This window comes from Labrus bergylta, chromosome 1 (assembly GCF_963930695.1).
Source record: "Labrus bergylta chromosome 1, fLabBer1.1, whole genome shotgun sequence".
Lineage (NCBI taxonomy): Eukaryota > Metazoa > Chordata > Actinopteri > Labriformes > Labridae > Labrus > Labrus bergylta.
Window position 1 is genome coordinate 21,337,847 of NC_089195.1, and position 19,757 is coordinate 21,357,603.

Here is a 19,757-nt window from a genome sequence, read left to right on the forward strand (position 1 = left end):
GGAACTATTTTCACTCACAGAGAATGTAACTTCTGCTGACATATCTGAAGACATTTGCTTATCATGCTTTAATGTTTGAGGTTGTTCAGTGAAAAATGGGATCGCTTAATTTCCCGTTTCTTTCCCAGGAATAAAGAATCTTCTCAAGATTCAACGTGCTCTCTATTCCAGGCTAGGGTCTATTCATTTCTCTTAACAGAATATTTCATCTATTGATCAGTTAATGCTGATAAGAATAGGTTTAATTAATTCATGGATTGCATGATTATCACTCTCACAATAACATGTCTGCTGAAATAATAATCATGATTATTACTTTTAGAGTATCTTGTGTCACTGTGCTGAAGGCCCATTAATCTCATCTATCTATGCGTATTACGTGTCAGGTTTAATTTTTGTATCACACATGGATACACATTGAAAAAACACTTTGCATCATATATCCTGATTTTCATGGATCTAGGTCACTTTCAGGGAGTATACAAATGTTTTAACTTTTCTTTTCTGTGAATTTATTTTTAAAAAAAGATGCTGCATTCAAAAAATGCAACCATTTTTTATATTATAAGTGTTAGTGCATGTATACAAAAATAGAATTAACATGCTTCTTAGGCCAGTTAGTGTCATTTTCACAACTTAGCAACAACGAAATGAAAAACTAAAGCATGCATTCAATCGTTTAAAACACATGGAAGTTTGTAAATTCAACATTTCAGCTTTAAATCCTCAGAGTAAAAACAAATACAGTATATACAATTATATAGCCATATTTTATAATGCTTTTAGGTTTGAGGATGTTTAGTGAAAACATTGGGATGACTGGGAAGAGATGTTGATACAAAATCAGAGCGGAAGCTCCTGCTGCTCTGGATGGAGAAACACTTGTTTGTGTCTTTGTTTATACTGTACAGATCTAACAGCCACTTGAAAAAAGAGCTATCAAATGGCAGAGAGACTTAATCCTCTCTTTATTCCATAGCACTAAACACTGTGTCTGGAATCTGGTCTGAGAAGAGGCGGTTCGGCTCCACAGTGAAGGAGTGTGTGTGACTGAGCATGTAGCGTTGACACGGCCAGAAGACGGGCCAATTACCACATCCCTCTCCACGGTTACCAAATAAAGTGCCCACAAAAATGTTTGTCTGCTCTCAACAAGGAGCATCTGTTTCTCTTCTCTCTACTTTTTTTTTCTTTTCACCTTTTCTCTCAGCCTGTCTCTCAATCACCCTGTAACTTCCACTTGCTTGCTAATTCTGTAGTTTAATATGTTGGCTTTTAAAAGCTGCTCTTCAAGAAATGGTTAACTGAGTGATTTGTTAATACACAAAGAGCCTCAACAGAAATAACACACAGCGAGATCTGTTGGGAAAAGTAAGCTGGGAGGACTTTGTTGTACTAAAGAAAAGACCTTGACTGAGCCCATCTCTATAAGAACACTGAGGTAGAGAAAAAGAGATACTGCAGATAGTGATAGCCATTTTTATGAGGCTGCTGACAGCTGAAAGTGATCCCCTATCGTGAGCCTGATCACAGATCAAGACAACAGAAATGGACCAAAAGACACGCTTGTGCAACACAACAGTACCTAACCGAGTCAGTCTGCAAGAAATGAATGTGTTCAGCTCCGTGTGTTCATTTCAGCTCACCGTGCGGATGGCAATAGGGATGCCGGACTCGTCCACAGGACCGATCCCTTCATAATGAGGAGCTTTGATGACAGACACCTTTTTCTCTTCTTCTGAGAAGCAGGCGATTGGCACGGTGCTGCATACACTTGTGCGGCCCGACACTACAGACTCTCTGGTAACCGTCTCGCTGCCCTCTAGATACAACGAGGAAGAGGTGTGGAAAGAAAAGAAGAAAATTTTAAGATGTATTTACAAATACAAAAAACACATCTAAACTCAAACATCATAAATAGCTGGAAAAGCACTAATTATATCATAACATTTACTGGTTTATTTTGTGGTTGTCTTCCAAAGAGAGCATCAACTTTGATTTAATTCTGTGATTTTAACAGTGACTTGTATCTGTTTTTGTATCTGATTTGTAAAAGAAGGTGTTAAACGGTCAGTCCATCCAAGACCTCTTGTCTTTTTTTCCACCAGCTAAAATACTGTTACAAGGCTAAAAGGAGGACAGAAATGATGATTGTAGCTGCAGTTCCCTGAAATCATTTCAGTGGTGGGTGAAATCCTGTCTACACTCTTTATTCAACATAGAAAAACGATAAATGCAGCACTTTATTGTCTCTTTGATGTTAACAAGAAGGACTACTGTTTCAAACATTTCCCCAAAGAAGAAGAAAAACATGTGCTGGTACGTATGCTGTGCAGCTCTGACTACGATGATGACAGACCCCTGGGTGATGACACTTGGATTGATAACTGACGGAAGGGCTGGTTTATAAGTAATTGACGGCTGAAGGTTGTGATCGAGATTTACATGCGGGCAGTTGTGAGATTGAATCTAGTTGGACTCATTCATTTTGTTTGTTTTTGACTGTGTTGCACGACTTCATAGCTCAATCAATTTAGCAGGATTATATGGGATGCAAATTGAAAATCGTCGTTAGTATGTGTGACCAATCTTGTGACACAAGCAGATCACTAAGACGATTTAGGTTCACACAGGATAAATTGTTCTGCCTCGTACTTAGAGGTATAGTGAAACATCTCATATCCTGGTATTGAATGAATGAAAAAACCATTACTAAAGGACTGTTCATTATTTAATTGTTACGAATAGATAAAGTAAAAAAGATCACTTTATTGGTGCATGAATGTTTTAGACTATTATTTATGATTGAAGTGTTTCTATGTTATAATCATTTAAATAGTATAAGTATTTAGTAGTATTTGACAAGTACCTGAAATGTAATGACTTCACTAATTAAAATGATTGTTACATTTTCAGATTTCTTTCAAATAATTAACTTCAAACTTTTTTTTCCAGCTGAAAGTGAATTGTAGAATTGTAGAAATAAAAGGGAAAAAGACCTGGTGCGACTCACCTGAACTCCTGCTCTGTCTCAGATGCCCCCTGTGAAGTGAGGTGGGAGGAGGAGGGTAGGACGGCGGGGAGAGAGGCCTCTGTGGATGGCTCGTACTCCCATTCATCGCGTGAGAGAGGACCTGGCCCTGCAGGAGATCCACAAGTCAAAAACTCAGATAATTGGTCTCAACAAACCGAATTGTACAGCAAAGAGAACACGTTTCCATTTTCTATGTTGGAGAATGTTGTTGAATTGAAAAATGTAAAATAAATAAATCTGTCATTAGTCACCATATCACCTTAAAACCTAACAAATAAAGGGGCAGAACAACATAGAGTGGAAGTGAATGTAGGTACAGACAGACATTGGGGCTGACCAGGGGACTCTAACTGTACAATGTAGAAACAGTTAGTGAGTGGGAGGGGCATTATTCGATCACTTCACTTCAAAACGGACAGAAGATAAGGACAGTGACAGGAAACAAACAACTCTTTTAGATTCACATACAGTTCATTATAAATTAGTTGTGACATTGAAGACATGATACAGTTATGATGGGAGGCTGTTCTGAAGAATGCTCTCCCATTCAACATGAAACAGGAACAAGGGATTTCATCTGACAAAGGATAAAGACAGTAAATTGATTTCAAAGACTCAGATCAAGGCTCACGGTGGTGATGCTTGTTCTAAAATAATTCACTACCTAGCCAGCTAACTCTTAACTGTGATCAACTCAGAGTAAAAGAACACATTAATATCCTCTTGACGGTTCTTATTTCATGTCTTCACGGGAGACATTTCAGCCTTGTTTTAAGCTGTCTTGTCTCACGCTTGTCTGATGGAACTACAGACTGTAAATGTGGACATTAAAGAGAAATCTACAATGGATAAACATTCTTTGTACCAGGATGTAAACATGTTTATGTCCTTTTATTTTGGACAAAATAATATGGGGGTTTAAGGTGATTACTCGCTTGTGGAGCAAGCCTGAAGTCGACATTTGAAGTACTGAATTTTCTTTTTTTTTTTTAATGGGCATTTAATCCCTGAGGTTTCCCCGTCATCCCTGTCATGATAAAAACATAAAGAGCCTTTCAGATGAGATGCAAAATGTCTTTCAGAACGTCCATCATGTCCAGTTTACCTCTGGGTTGAACTTTGCATTTCTGCATTGGCCTCATTTTACAGCCCAGGAAGCTTTTATTGCTTCTATTTTGAACAATCTGGTCATCTACACTGCCCACATAAAGTCTTTTTTTCTATTTAAAAGCATAATTAAAGTCCTTCTATGTTGGGCTCCGAGGGCTGCCACAACACCGGCTACCAACACGCATCCTATGTAGACAAAAAATAGTCAGATTACTGCTGCTGCTACTGTGATTTTAAGGACACAGTTAACCACCACAAACAAAATATAACAGAGTCCTCGATCTGTGATCTTAAATTTGTTTAGTGTTTCTAAAGTTTGGTATATGAAAGAATATTTTCTTTGTTAGACAGGCAGACCAATCAACAGTTCTGTAAATGGCACTAAGGTTGATCACTGCTTCTCTGATAGAACAAGACCATGTAGTGAGTTTCCAATCGGCTGCACTTATGAGCCATGAGCCACTTGTTATGAGCCACAAGTTCCGGAGTGAACAGAAGTAAAGTAACTTTGATTGACATGATGGAGAACAAGCTAATGGTTTTACTAATGAGAAGCCAAGGTCAGACTAATAACGAATTTCAATGTGAGTATAATTTATTTTCAATTTCAAACTCTTTGTAACAGGGGACACTGGTGCTTGTGGCGATGTAATGAGCGAAATGAAACATAACTGCAGTCTATTGTATGTTCAATTATAAAATCACTCCACCTGCTGCTGGAGAACTTCCACCCCCCATAACTTCTCAAAAGATTCCACCCCCCATAACTTCTCAAAAGATGGTTTTACATCATCATGAATTCTGATATGAACTAGCCTTTAAAAGACAGTATAAATGCACTAATTTAACTGGATACCAGAAGGGAAAACAAAGAGAAACAAAGACAGATACATAAAGACAAAGTTCTGATGAGTACAGACACATTGACATTATACAGAAACAAAGGGGATTTAGTGTAATTTGGGTATTTAAAAGGTTATTGTAGATGTTAGTGAAAGGTAAAAATTGGACATAAAACACAGTTTTTGAAGGTTTGATTCAGCCATCAGAATAAGTGGGAGCAGGAGGTCACCTTTTGTTTTTGTTAATGAAAAGTGTTACAGCAGTGACTAGTTGGGATAATTACATTAGTGACAGTGGCTGCTGCCGCAGTGTTGGAGGCCACAGAGGTTGTTAGCACATCATCAGGGCCAGCAGTGGATGTGTAGGTGGAGACGTGGCTGAGGGTGGGTGATGGTGTGGGTGAGGCGCCAGGTGAGTCCAGGCTACAGATCTGCAACTCGTCCAGCAGACCCACCGTGGATGACGAGTAGTGGCTGAGAGCTGACACGGTGACAGGTGAGGCAGAGGGTGACACAAAGCCACCAGTGCTGGCTGTGGCAAAGCTTGGCCTGCTCACCGTGCCGGCTGTGCTGCCGGCTCCGCTAGGAACGTACGGGGTGGGTGACAGAGCCTTGGGCATTAAGCTTGATGGGTAGTCGAGTGATTCTGAGCTGTGGCAGCGAAATTGGGAGTGTCGTGCCATGGGATCAGGGGAGGGTGGCCCCTGGTGTTGAAAGGAGAGGGAGTTGATTGAAAAAAAAAGGAGGAAGAGTTCTCAGTGACATCACTCAATAGCAATGTTGTCTTAAAGGATGTGCAACACGTGAGCTTAACTGAAGAAGAAATGCTGCTCTATGTTTCATGAGGCTGCAGAATCATCATCATCTGAAAAATGATTAATGCTGTGAATTAAGAGGCTCTGTTAGTTCAAAGGCAGCATATACAGTACATAGACAGTGACATGGTATACATAAAATAAATTAAATGGTTGGTTATCACACATACAGAAGGAGATCACACATAATGTAGAATCACAATTAGTTTGGTTGGTTGGATGGCAGCACCAAAGCAAACACAACTCACACTGCAACACACACAGGACCATATAACAAATAACACCTTTGTATCCATTTCTTTCTTTTTTTTCAGGCTACACACCCTTGGCTTAATGAACACATGTCTGATTTTGCACATTTTAGTTGCCTCAAAACACCAAAAACATTTCTCTCTTTTATGTCGGTAGTATCTTCTAGTTTTAGTATGTTGTCAGTTATGTACCAACAGTTCTGCAGCAGAGGGCCTTGGTGGAACTGCAGGAGGAGCCTTCGTCATTTCCACCTTGGAATGGGATGGAGCTGTTCCAGGGATCCGATTAGGGGCTTGATCTTGGACCTTGGGTTCCATTGTGTTGCTTGAAGGCTGAGTTTCTGGATGTTTCAGATTCTCAAGGCCCAAACTGACAGAAAGTGAGGCTGTCTGTGTTTGAGGTGGAGACAGGGTAGGACCCTTTTGTGGAGGTGGGGAAGTGGTTGGTGGGGAACCAGTGGTCTTAGTTTGTGGGTTGTTGTCAGAGTTGAGGTGAGCCGGGGGGTCAGGGATGGTTACAGGAGTTAATTTGAGGGAAGAGACCTTACGTTCCTGGGCCTGTGTGTTAGCAGAAGCAGATGCACTACAGCTGCTGGTATCATTTGAAACAGTGGACTGGTGTTCCTCTTGGACTGTGTTTGAACTGTTCTCTGAGTAAGAGTAAGAAGCTGTGCTGCTAACAGTGTAGGACTCTTTTAAAATTGCCTTCTCATTCTGTGTGAATGTTAGCATTCCAGGACTAAGATCTTTAGCCAGGGAAACGAGGCAGTCGTAGTCTAGAGGATTAGCGCCAGTGGGTGAGAAGTGGAAACTCTCTCTCCTTGGGGGTGGTAATGGCACGTGATTCATATCCTTAATGGCCAAATGAAAGCAACAGCCAACACAAGTTCAAGCGACAAGAACAACAAAAATCAGAGCAAAGCTTAACACAAATCATCAGGTTGTTTCCATATGAGCTTAGAAATGTAGTATGGTTCTGTGTTATTATCAATAATAATAATGGTTTGTGATGTCTTTAATGATATCATTTTTACACAGACAAATACTTTTTTTTTTTACTTAACGTACCAGTAAAGCAGAACATCTGGGAGAGTTGTTTTAAGATAAATCTTACCTGTGTTGTTGCCTTTTTTTCCTGTAGGTTGGGTCTGACACTGCGGAAGCCTTTAGCAGCAAGAGATGAGCTGCCAGCATCTCCATTCTTCAGGCCATCTGTTACACTGCGTGACCGCCAAGAATCTGAAGATGAAGTTAATAAACTTAACATCACTCATTGATCATTTTATAACATTTCATAGCTTCATTATTTTTTATGTGCAGTGTTGGGTATTTCATCTGAAATCATAAAAGGAACAGAGACTTACCCAAATCTGATGAGTGAGAATCACTCCCTAAGGAACAGAGGAGAAACAGTAGTAATAAGTAACATGACTGAAAGAGTAATTGTATCCCAGCAGCACTAGTGTTAATACTACCAAAGATATGATCTACAGTAGTTGTTGTCTCCCAAAAACCTTGGGAGAATGTTAGTGAGAAACACAGGGACTTGGGGATGGACGGTGTAGACACTGGTTTGAAAAGACACAAACTGAATGGGCAAAAGCACAGAACAGTTCTTTATTAACGACTGCTTGACTTATTATGTGATACACAATATCACCTTTTGTACTAAGATGTTTACTTTATCACTCTGAACCTAGTGCTCCAAACTAGAAGTTTGGTACAGTTACGCTAATAATGATCTCACTGTCTCCAGTAGTTTATAGATTTCCCACTTCCCAATAATTCCAATCAATAAAGCTTTCCTGCCAACTTTTTGAAGGCATACAAACTCAATTAATTCACAGGCAAACCAATACGTGATTATAAATGAAGGTCCAATGATTTTTGGGGGGCTTTTAACCTTTATTTGATAGGACAGCTGAAGATAGACAGGAAATTTGAGGAGAGCAGGGGATGACATGCAGCAAAAAGGTCAGGACTGGGAGTTGAACCTAAAACCAGTTCAATGAGGATTTTGGCCTCTGTACATGGGGCACCTGCTCCATGAACTAAACCAGCAATTGAAATTATTTCTGTATGCTGTTGTTATTTACATTCAGTGTTGTTTTGTACAAATTCTCATTTCCATGAATCCCTAGTGGCGACTACAATGCATAAAAGCATACATTTTTTTTTCATTTAAAGATTTATTTTATGGCTTTTCAGGACTATGGATAGAGTAGAAAACTGGGAGAGAGAGAGTAGGGAATGACATGCAGAAGAGACTATGGCCTCTGTACAAGGGGCGCGACCTGACAGCTAGGCCATCGCCTCGATTTAATCAGCTTTGAGCGGAATTCTTCCATAATGGGCACCAAAGGTAATCTTTACAGATTTATTTTCATGCATTTTTTTGCACGTCTGCTAAGCTATTTTCATTTAATTAAATATTTCTAGTGTCACCTGTGAAGATACTTCAAGCTGGGATGGCTCAGAGAACAGAAAAAAAAAATTGAGAACAAACTACAAGTAAAGCAATTGACTCATTAGAAATGGTCAGTGAACCGTATAGAGCTGCTAGTGCTGACTGCATCCCACTCCATCCTCTCATGATGTCTGTTGGTCTTCTTCGCAAAAATGCTCTCATGGCCAAGCAGTTTCACCATGCTCATAAACCTTCTATCTCAGTGACTAACTATGGTTAAAAGGAAGCTGACAGAGCTGGAATGCCTACATGGCTGCAGCTGTTATCTTGGATGCTGTCAAGCTTCAGACACAAACACTGCGCTTTCAGCAGAGGACCAGCTGTATCCTCTGGAAGCTATGTTAAAAGCTCTTCAATTCTACAGTTTTACTTAGCTTGTCAAGTTATGTGTGATGAAAAGAAGTTGACAACTTAAGCATAAAAAGGCATACAGATAGAAGATCTACTTCAATACTGTGTACATGAAACTAAGGAAGAGTTAGGCAGAATGTTGTAGTTTCAATTTAAACAAAGGCCCATCAAGCATATTTCAGCATTATCTAAGAGCTATGTGTGAACTGGATTTGTGCCATGTCCAACCAAACTACTCTGTCAAAGACGAAAGAGTAACAAGAGGTGGAAGGAACAGTGATTAAATCACTTAAGGCAACAGGAAAGGTGGAATAAACAACCCACAAAGAGGAGACATGAAGTGGAGGAGTGTGAGAGTGTGGCATATTCGAGCTGTCAAAGGACAGGAAAATAACATCAACAACATGTTGGATTGAATGAATCATGACTGAGTTAAGAAGCAAAAGCAAGCCTGAGACACACACAAGGAAGGAAAGGAAGGAAATAAAAGCGTAACAAAATATATATAGCATCCCACATTCCAAAGATTGCTAAAGCATACTGATGAAGCCACAGCCTAAATATTTGAATTTTTTTCAAATATGCTCAAGCCATATCAGGACGATAAAACCCAAACATGATTCTGGAAATCAATAAAAGCCACTTGGTTAAAGACTTACCTCAAAATTTGATGTTAGTCTAGTTAATACCTAGCATGGCCTCGATTTTTAGTTACTGTGTATATAACTCCTCCTATTTCAACATGCGTTAATTTTTAGTTTTTGTGAGTGTTAGTACCTGTTCCTAGATTTGGTGAGCTCTGGACTCTCTTCATGGGAGAGAGAACGAGTGACAAGGCCACGCTATGCCGAGCGGTTCCTCCGCTATCTGAGAAATCCAAGCCAGGCAGGTGATCATAGAGGCAGCAGCAGCACACATGCACATGTATATACAAAAAAAGAGATGAATACACATGCACACAAAAATGCATCCAGCAGAAGCAAAACAAAAATAATTTGAGGCAAAGCACATGCTTTTAAGGTTTCATCCAAAAATGCTTTATATTGAGGATTGTATTGCATCAGCTTCACTAGCCTAAACATTTCTGTCAGATACAGTATACTTAAAAAGAAGATCCTTTTACGTTGGATGAGCCATGAAGCTACAAATACAAACCTAACTCTGGCTGTACTATCTGCAGCATGTGGCACATCTATTTCTATGTTGTCTTCAATGTTGCACATTGTAAATACAGGCAAACAACTAAGATGAGTTAGGCTACCATTGACTGACACTGACTGTTGGTGTATGGAGAAGGTCCAAAGACGGATAACTCATCATTGATTTTCCAGCCGTAATAGGCATTTTAGCTCGGGATCACTGCCAAGTCTGAGTCAGCATTGAACATGTATTCCAGAGGAATACGTCACTGTTGTTAAAAGCATAAAGGCTTTTACTATACTAGTGTTGCTTTCAGTCACAATAACCAAAGCTGAAAAGGACTGACACCAATATGGTGAAACAGGGTAGGAATTAGTGCTGTCACTTTAAAAAAAAATTGAATAAAAATGACAGCCCTAGTAGGAGTGAAGGGTTGGCATTACCAGGGTTCCCACTCTTTTCCAGAGATCATTTTCGAGGACTTTTCCAAGACATTTTCAGTGATGATCGAGCTGGTATAGCAGTCCGTGATCGTGCCACACCAATATTAAGTGTAGTCTTTAACAAGGCTAATCACATCCACTGTGAGCTACCGCTTCAAAGGTTAAACATTTAACATCATGTTATGGTCCATTTTTTACCCTTAACAACACAGTTTTGCATTTGAAGAGACAAATTAAAAGGTTAGCCAGTATTCAGCCCATGTTTGACTCACACAGTTGGGTACCTATTCATTGTGCATATGAACGCATTTTTTCACATGTGACGCGGCTATCTTTTCCAATCTGCAGTTTATAAACATTGCCAATTGGCATATATCAAACGTATGAAATAGTTGTATTTCACTATCACTTTTGTCAGGCACAAAGTCATAGGCCTGGAAGTGAGACAGCAGCTAGGTTAGTAAGAAAAACCATCTAGAGAGGAAGATTCAGTGCAAGCTAGCACGTCATCAATAACGTTAAGTAACTACTGTTAATGTGCTGACCTCAAACCAAGGAGAAAACACAAGTCTACCTCCATCCTCTCAACTAAATTGTAAATAAATATCAGCTTTTGACACGAGGGGGAGGCGGAGCCATTACATTATCTATAAACTTCCATTCAATCTGCGTTGTGGATTATGTAACAAATAGCTACTTTTATTAACGCGTGGCGGTGAAAATAGGAGAGTGTTGGAATAATTTTCCAGGACAACACGTGATTTTCCAGGACATTTGACTTTTTATCAGATTTTTCAGGTTTTTTCCCGTACTGGAAATTAGTCAACTGCTTTCAGGGTTTTCGAGGACGGATGGGAACCCTGATTAGACTTTATTATTTGAGTACTCTCATTACCTTATCAACGAGGACTCGTTTACTCACTAGTTATATATTTTCAACATAAAAAAAAATATGTGCTCATAAGAACTGTGTGTCTGTAGGACAGCTGTCTTTAAATCCCACTATCTGAATGAAATGACAACTGATGATAATTTGACCAAGGTTTATTAGTTGGGCATAAACTTTATAAATATAGAGAATAAAACAACACAGAGCTCTAAAGTATGAAAAAGACAGGAAAAACTTTATTCGGCCACTGCCGTCAATTCCTGAACAGTACATGCAGAATAAAACGGCTGATCAGTGCGCCTTCAGGCAGACAACAACTCCGGCAGTAAAGCCGTATAGCCTAGCTTCCATACCTGCACTCTCTCCTTAAATGGGCCCATTGACAAGTACCCCATAAAACCCTACTTAAAAAATACAGAACCATCCCTTTAAGCATCAAACTAGAATTTCTATGATATGCAGCATTACACACTACAAGTTGTTGTTAGCTTTTTTTGTCAGAGTACTTCCAGACATTACTTCTACTGGTCACGGCTGACACGGTGCATTGTAACAGACTGTTCTGTTAGTTGTATGCCCTCACCGTTAATGTTTTTGAGTAATGTGACCTATGGGAATAACCTTACCTGCTGAAAAGCAGTGGTTGTGGCTGTAATTTGGCTCACTGAACACATGTGTGTGTGTTGAATAAAGCTGAAGCCAGTGCTAGAGAAGTTATAGCCCTGTGTATTTTTTTTTTTAATCAAGTATATTCAGTTAAAAACTAGTCTGTATAGCAGAGTTGTAATAGCTTGCTGGTCTTACTTGTAATCATATTGACATTTAATCATAAAGGATCAAAGGTACACAATATACAACATGTGTTTTGTGTGTATGTGCCCATCCATGTGTGTCTTTGTGTGAATACCTGTATTCATATTGAGCTGCACTTCTTACTGATCTGTTGCAGGAGGACACACTTTCCTGAAAATAGAAAAGGCAGTATTTTAGACAAAACTAAGTAATTGTTTTCCACAAAAAAGGTTTACCTCAACACCAGACCTATGCTCTAAAACAGAGCCAAAGATGTGTTTTCAAGTGATTTACATACAAACATGTATCTTCCTGAGATGGTACAAAAATGATTGCTTATCAGGGCTCCAGACTAACTTTCTTTTTTCAGGTGCACCAGCACAAAATTTAGGTGCACCCAAATTTTTCATTGTGTCGCCTTTAACGCCATAAGGTCACCTTTTTATCGCTCTCCATAAGTTTCATATAATGTGAATGATTTTTGAACAAGAATAAGGTGTAGAGCAGGGGTGTCAAAGTCCTATTGGGTCGAGGACCGGATTTGTTCAAATTAAACCTCAAGTGGGCCGGACTAATTTTGCAGACATCACTATAACTCAACACATGGATATATAGGCTTATGTATGATTAAAAAAAAAGACAAAAAAAAGGTACTTGTATAGAAAACTGCATGTTAACACATAAAATGTCAAAGTACATTAAGCAGAGGGGTTAACTCTGTCATTGCAAACTGCATGTTGGCACATGGAAATATATATAGAGACTTTAGATCTGTGTGTGTCAGGCCACAGCACAGTTCGCACTCGTTAAGGTTTATTATAGATCAAACCTGCTCACATGAATAAGTTGTCACAAACACACAGAGTGTCTTTGACGCAAAGACCTAAGTCATCTTCGGATATTTTAGTAGTAGGCATTATAAAATGATAACATGTTTCCAAACCAACAGACTTCAATTTATCCTTCAGCGTTGCACACTGCAGTCTGATCAGCTCAGTGTGGAGTGCACGTTCTTCCACAACGACTTTTGATATGAGTCTGGCAGCCCGTTCTTCGACGTGTCCGCAATATCGTAATCTAACTCTGTCACTGACTTTTTATGCGCCATGAATCTGTGCCATCTCCGTGGGCAATTCGAGGAAGCATTCTAGCGCTGCTCCAAGGTTAAACCAGCAGACCTCTGTATGATTGGACAGCCTGTGCGTGATATCGTTTTTGGATAAGAATTAAATGTTCAGTAATAGTTATATTTTTACGGTCTGATGAAAGTCGGTGATAAAGGCGCAACAGCAGGCTACTGCATTTAGAAGTGATGTCTCGCTGAAACTTTTAGGTGATCAACACAACACGTTCACCTCTGGGTGACCTAAAAATTAAAATCAGTTATTATTCATTTTAATTTACTGTTTTTACAATAACCAGAGGTAATATAAGTCTATCATCAGGCTCAACAGTCTGCAACCTACACTTAGTCTGGATGTGAGGACCGAGGGCTCCGCGTCTTGGCTGGATGGACTCTCAGTAGTGGGGATGGATGGAATGACAGTAGTAGGGCTGGTTGTAACAGTAGGCTTAGTTTTCTTAATGAAAAAACTTTCAATGTTTCTACCTCTCTTCATTTTCCCTCGTTTTGTCGCGTTTATTTTCTTTTTCCGTTTCAGTTAGGTCACTCAGGTCGCTCGCTCTTAAAAATTGGTCGCACTCTGGAGCCCTGCTTATTGCAAAAACAAGATGCAACCTAGTGTTTAAGGTAAACCAGTAACATGTAGCCTACATACAATAAATACAAATAACACTAATAATAATACAATTCATAAAAATAATAAAGCAGGTAGATAAACCTCAGCCCTCTTTTTATTTTAAGCTGGAAACTCTCACTGCAACTTCTTGTTTAAGTGCAGGATGAAAGGATATAGATTGCAAAAGTGTCTTCTTATAAGAGCAGTAGAAATGTTAGGAAGCAGGACTTCTGTTGCTTTCATTTCACTTTCGCTTGTGTTACTGTAACTGTGCAAAGATATTTAAATAAAATCTACACATACTGCCTGTGTTTTCAAAAATATGTTTAAGCCGAAGCTTAAAGCCATTGAATCAGAACAGCACCTCTTCCAGCTGAGTGTAAGACTTTATGACCTGGGTACATACTTAGACGAAACATAAATGACATGACAAATGATACAGAACGCCATGTTTGTTTAACTGTGCTCATATGTGATGCCTGGCTTTTGCTATATGGAGACGTATTCTTGGAACTGTTGCAGTAGGGTGCATGATTGATATGAATTGCTCACACATCAAAAGCCATGAACAAAAAAGTGACTGCTGCAGGGCTGTGAGTTTGCATGAACATGTGTGTCATCATGGGTCTTAACGTGTATGACAGATACTGTAAGTGACAGCACACAGTGGCTGCAGTGGGGGATCATATATGTCTGCTATGTAAATAACTATGATATATATCACTAACATTGCATTACACACATGGAGATACTGTTGTGAAGTTTGGAGAATGTGATGCACGGTAGCCGGAGTATTCATGACATTTTAGTGTAAATAGCTGCACAATTTCTCTGAAGCAAACAGACTTTCAGTATACTCTAAATGTCTTTATAAAAGGAAGTTTATCCATGTATGGTCTTAAAACGTCGAATAACTGTAAAACTTAAACCCCACATGGCCAAGTGGCAAGAGCACTTGTGTTGAAAGGAAGTTTTCTATAGTTTCCTTTTGATTACAAATTGTCTTCAACAACTTATCCTGTTGAAGTTTTTACAAGAAAATGTTTTAATTAGAATTAAATGCTCAAGAAAAGCCTGTGTTTTACTGTGACCACATCACACGTCCACATGAAAACCTTGTGAAGCACCCCAAGATTTCTCAGTCGTGTTAAAACTTGACCTGGACCAATAAAACGGCTGACATTATCAAACTGCAAAATATATTAGAGAAGAAATGAAAAACTAAGTAAATTCAATGTTGTTAATCTTGTGATTATATGATATATAAAAAAAAATTATGGGACACCTCAGTTAATCTATTTTGTGTTTAATGTCATGAAAAAAAACACTGCATTGGGCTATGGGGTGCATTTATATGCATCTGTCCATTTGTAAATTACTGTCACTGAATATTTCACTTTGAGATTTAAACTGAGAAAGATCATAAAAGAAAATCTGTTGCAAGTCAGATGTTCAATAAAAGTTATTCAATTTTAATTGCCTGCCTTCTTTTCCCAAATGGGAAACACAAACTAATAACTGTGTTTGCATCAGAATGCATTTCCAAGAAACACTTACAATAAAAGGTGCCTTTGGGACTTTTACTCCACAGCAAAACACTTCATACTGAATTCAACCTGCAAGGTCTTTCAACTACCTTTGCACAAGCTCTTAACAGACAAGACATTTTTAACCTGCCTTTTCTAATATAACCTTATTTACAGACATTAAAAAAAACATATTTGTTGCACCAACATGAAGGTTTCCTACACATGTTGCTGGAATGGAGGAAATACTGGTACTTACAGGACTTCAAGACATGTATTGTGAGATACTTTAAGTCCCTCAAGACCTAACCCTCACCCTCATACAGTACACCCTCATCGTAAATCTATCTGTGTGAGACACACACACACACACACACACACACACACACACACACACACACACATACACACAGACGTGCACACTAGGGTAAATCATGGGGTCTGGCGTCACAGGCAGTCTGCGCCCAAATGATGGTCAGATTATAAACAGGATCATGTTTCTTGGGGACAGATCAGCGGCGACACAGCAGCTGTGGCCATGGTGTAATGTTATGGCTGGATGATGGGAGAAAATTTGCGAGGCTCTACACCTCTGAACAGCTCAGACTATTTAGCCTGATAGACCTTTTAAAGCTATAAAAATATAAAATGTCTAGCTCTGTCAAAGGCTGGTAAGGGATCATGAGCAGCTCATGCATTTCAGCATGAATATCACATTTTATACTGGAAGGAATTCAAATTTGACCATTAATGTTCGGTAAGAGGGACTCGGAAATGTAATGTTTAATGTAATACTTACAATAAGAAGAGCTGGAATATATATTTATGGATTAAAGGCTTTTTATCCATGCATAACTTAAATGTCCATTACATTAAATCCTACCATATCTGCACAGAATAAAGTCTACATAGCCTACATTTATATAAACAAACCAAGAGAACGCCCTTTCCAAAGAGTTGAGTGAGATTTGTGTCCTGGTTTTGCTGGCCAAGGCATTTGGTATGTAACATTTCTTAGTCATTTTATTTTCTTACTCTGCCGTGGTTTATCCATCGGCTTTAATTCAGGCATTGGTGGGTCACTCAGTGGACTGGTGTGTATATAATTACTTAGGGTAATAGCTTCGGGACTGCAAATACACAAGTCAGAGCTTTAAGCCGCAGAAAGCCGTGATGTCCAACACCACAAGCCCATCAAGTCTCATTAGTCTGCTGAGTGACCCGATGGGACACATTCGGTTCATATGAGTGGACTCAGGGTCTGAGCTGTGAGTCCTTTTGAAACACAAGACACTGAAGTAATTATGGTAGGAAGCTCATATTCGTCAGTTTCTTTATGAGGAGAACATTAACATTGATTGAGCTGATCCCCAGAAGCTCTCCCCATGATGATCATATGGTAACTTTCAACACCAGAAGAGTAAAAAATTGTTGACCTTGATAAAACTCTTTAACACAAAAATAATCTCTCAAAGTGATTTAGTTAAAGCATTAATATGGCACAGAAGAACATAAGAAATACTACTTAAAGAGTAAGTTAAATTCATAAAATGCCATGAAATGCTACTTTTCACCCCCCAATGATCAAAAACACTACTAAACTTGAAAACAAAAAACTCCTGTAAAAATTAAAATTAAAAAGTTGTGACCCTGTCAGCATACCAGAAACTCAAAAGGTGGGAAAGAAAAACACAAACTTCCTGAAAGAGCGATCACTGGGATGCTGTCACTCACTGGCAGTCTGCCAGGCAATAGAGAAAAGTAGGCCCAAAAGCAAATTGGTTGGTCACCATCGTTCATTCCATGAGAAATATGACAACAATGAAAGAAGGACCAATGACTGAACTGTCCATTCAAATATTGTTCTTTCAATACAACAAACGTAATGGAGTCATGAAGTGTTTAAAGTTGATGCTACTACCCAAACTTACCCAAGAGAAAGTCAATAGCATAGACTGTCTGGGTGAAGTTTTCTGTCCTGATGTTAATATGTCAATAAGCTAAATGGAACCATCTCCTACACCATATGTTGCCATGCAGCTGCTGGTTCAAATGTATGCTGTTACATTCTCGGCTGTAAATTTGGCATCTAGTCCAAAAGCTTTAGTCACTTGAACTGTCATCTCTGCTGAGTAATGATCATAGACCCAGGCAGTTGTGTTTCAAAAACGGGAAGCGAAAGGTGAGCCCTCAAATTAATATATTTTTCAGTTTTCTGGGGACCTTTCCCTGCAGATTTGCATATTGCCTTGTCTAATGTTCTCCTTCAGAAAATGTCAGTAGTTTGTCATACCTGCGAATAGCATGATATTTGATATTGATATGTTTTGATACTGTGGTTATCTCGACAACCCTCACCATAAATTCAACCAATAAGGATGTGGTATAACTTATTATAACATAACATATTTTTTCAATCGCAGCTATTTGTTTTTTTTTAAATGCCATATTTTTATATAATTTATATTATTTCAGATTATATTTTTAACACAGCATTTAAAGGTCCTTCTTGGTGAGTTGGTGCATATGAGAAGACAGCAGGAGAGAGTGACCAGTTATTGGAGATAAGCTGACTACAGCCTCAGGGGTCCTGACCCTGTAGTAGTCACTCAGACTGAGACAAACTCACAGGATGTCAACAGATTAAGCTCCTCCTCTGCAAATCTATTTTAAGACCCAACTTTTAAGTCATCAGACAGACATTTTTCTCAACTGTTCTGAAAACAGATGTTAACGCTAAATGATAGCAAAAGGATACACTCTAGAAACATTTTGGAGCACTGGGTGCAATATTGAGTGCACATTCATAAAAAAACACTGAAATATCTGCAATGATAATCTGCAATAAACATTAGTTATAAGCCTGGGTTGGGTGAGTTCGAAGGGGATGAAATAAAGCATTAATCGTAGTGACGGTATCAGAGAGGACAAATCCCTTTTTAAACAAGCCAACAGAATTTCCCTGGAGATCCGACATAAATCCCAGTCGAGACGGCCTATTCTGAAATCAGACTGACTGGGAGGGTCACCCCTCCAAAAAAGGCAGAATTTAGAATATTTTTTTCCCTTAATTACTGAATTGCGGCCAAGTTATTTGAGTGGTGCATTTTTGTGGTAAAAATGTGGGGAGTGCAGGGTTGTGGTAAGAAAAAAAGAAAGGAATCAATTTGAGAGTAGCTATAAGGAAATACCATTGTGCTTTAAGTAAACGCTGCCTTTACTTTCCAGCTTCAAGTATTTCTAGTATGTCATATGTTAGAGATCTGTTCAACTAATAAACATGAGAATGATTACTATCATCTTGACTTAATAAGTTTCAATTTCAACAGGAAACCTAAAATAAAATAGTTGCACATACAAAGCGTCCTTTTGCCATAGCTTGAATCAAAGGAAATCATCAAACACTAACAGTCTCTACAAATGTTTTTCTTTAAGCTAAGACAAGCTGGAGAAACTGGATGACTTTAACAGTTGAGTGTTTCATCAGCTGCTCCAAAGACAAATCAATCCTGGCTGTCTCCGGTTCCCAAACCTCCTTCTTGAAAAAGTAAATAAAAGAATAGTATCCCCAGCCTACTAGAGGGTAGCTATTTAGTACAGAGGACCAATTACATGATCATACATTCATAAAGAATGCCGCCATTATGATTTTTCCAGATTGTAGTAGGTTGGGGCAAATGTCAGCATACTAACGGACCTGCTGGAAGTGTGGGATTTGCTTTTCCATCTTGAGAAGGTAAGAAAGTAAACAGTTATTTTCTGTGTCGTGTTTAAGGTGATACAGCATGGGCAGGACAGCCTGATAAAGGAACAGTGGTTTATTCTCTGGAAAACAAGCTTTCCACCATTATGGTTTCATCATCCAGTAGCAATTCTGAAATCAAAATGAATTTGAAAATGTAACATGAAGTTTTAATCCACTTCAGGACGTTTTTACTTCAAGACTTAAATGCATAACACAGAGCCTTATGTCAATATCCTTATGAGGCTACTTCTTAACGTCAGTGTTAAAATCCTATAATGCATGCATTAGGGTGATTATCCTACTTATACCTTGGTTACTTTCCAAAAATATTGAACAGGAACATTCCCCATATTTTACAACACTCTCCAGCTAGTCAAAAAGCATGGCAACTTTTCAACCAAAACTTTGGAACAAAACCTGGACTTTTATATTTTACTTCTCTGACAGGAAGCTGAACTAAAGGGTCTCAATGAAAACAATCTGCACTCTTTCACACAAAAACCAAGCTATTTGTTGGTGAATTCAGGCCTTTTTATGAGGAATATTTTATCAGCCCCACCGATTTACTGCCACTAGTTGAACAACAACCACTTCCAACAAAGTCTCCGTTATC

The 19,757-nt window shown here is 38.8% G+C and overlaps 1 protein-coding gene across 17 annotated transcripts in view; it reads right to left on the reverse strand.

Moving 5' to 3' along the window:
- Positions 1-19,757, reverse strand: part of sorbs2a (sorbin and SH3 domain containing 2a) — a 65,284-nt gene that overhangs the window by 21,816 nt on the left and 23,711 nt on the right. For 11 of the 17 annotated variants that reach the window (XM_065956459.1, XM_065956529.1, XM_065956474.1 and 8 more), the window contains exons 2-8: positions 12,250-12,305; positions 9,648-9,737; positions 7,417-7,443; positions 7,167-7,291; positions 6,245-6,904; positions 3,014-3,140; positions 1,647-1,822 (exon numbers count right to left, since the gene is read on the reverse strand). In XM_065956459.1, the coding sequence (XP_065812531.1) occupies positions 1,647-1,822; positions 3,014-3,140; positions 6,245-6,904; positions 7,167-7,291; positions 7,417-7,443; positions 9,648-9,737; positions 12,250-12,259 (1,215 nt within the window). In that variant the 5' untranslated portion in view covers positions 12,260-12,305. Of the gene's footprint in view, positions 1-1,646; positions 1,823-3,013; positions 3,141-5,270; positions 5,691-6,244; positions 6,905-7,166; positions 7,292-7,416; positions 7,444-9,647; positions 9,738-12,249; positions 12,306-19,757 lie in introns of all 17 variants that reach the window. The other 6 variants (XM_065956494.1, XM_065956486.1, XM_065956480.1 and 3 more) reach the window with 4 other exon arrangements.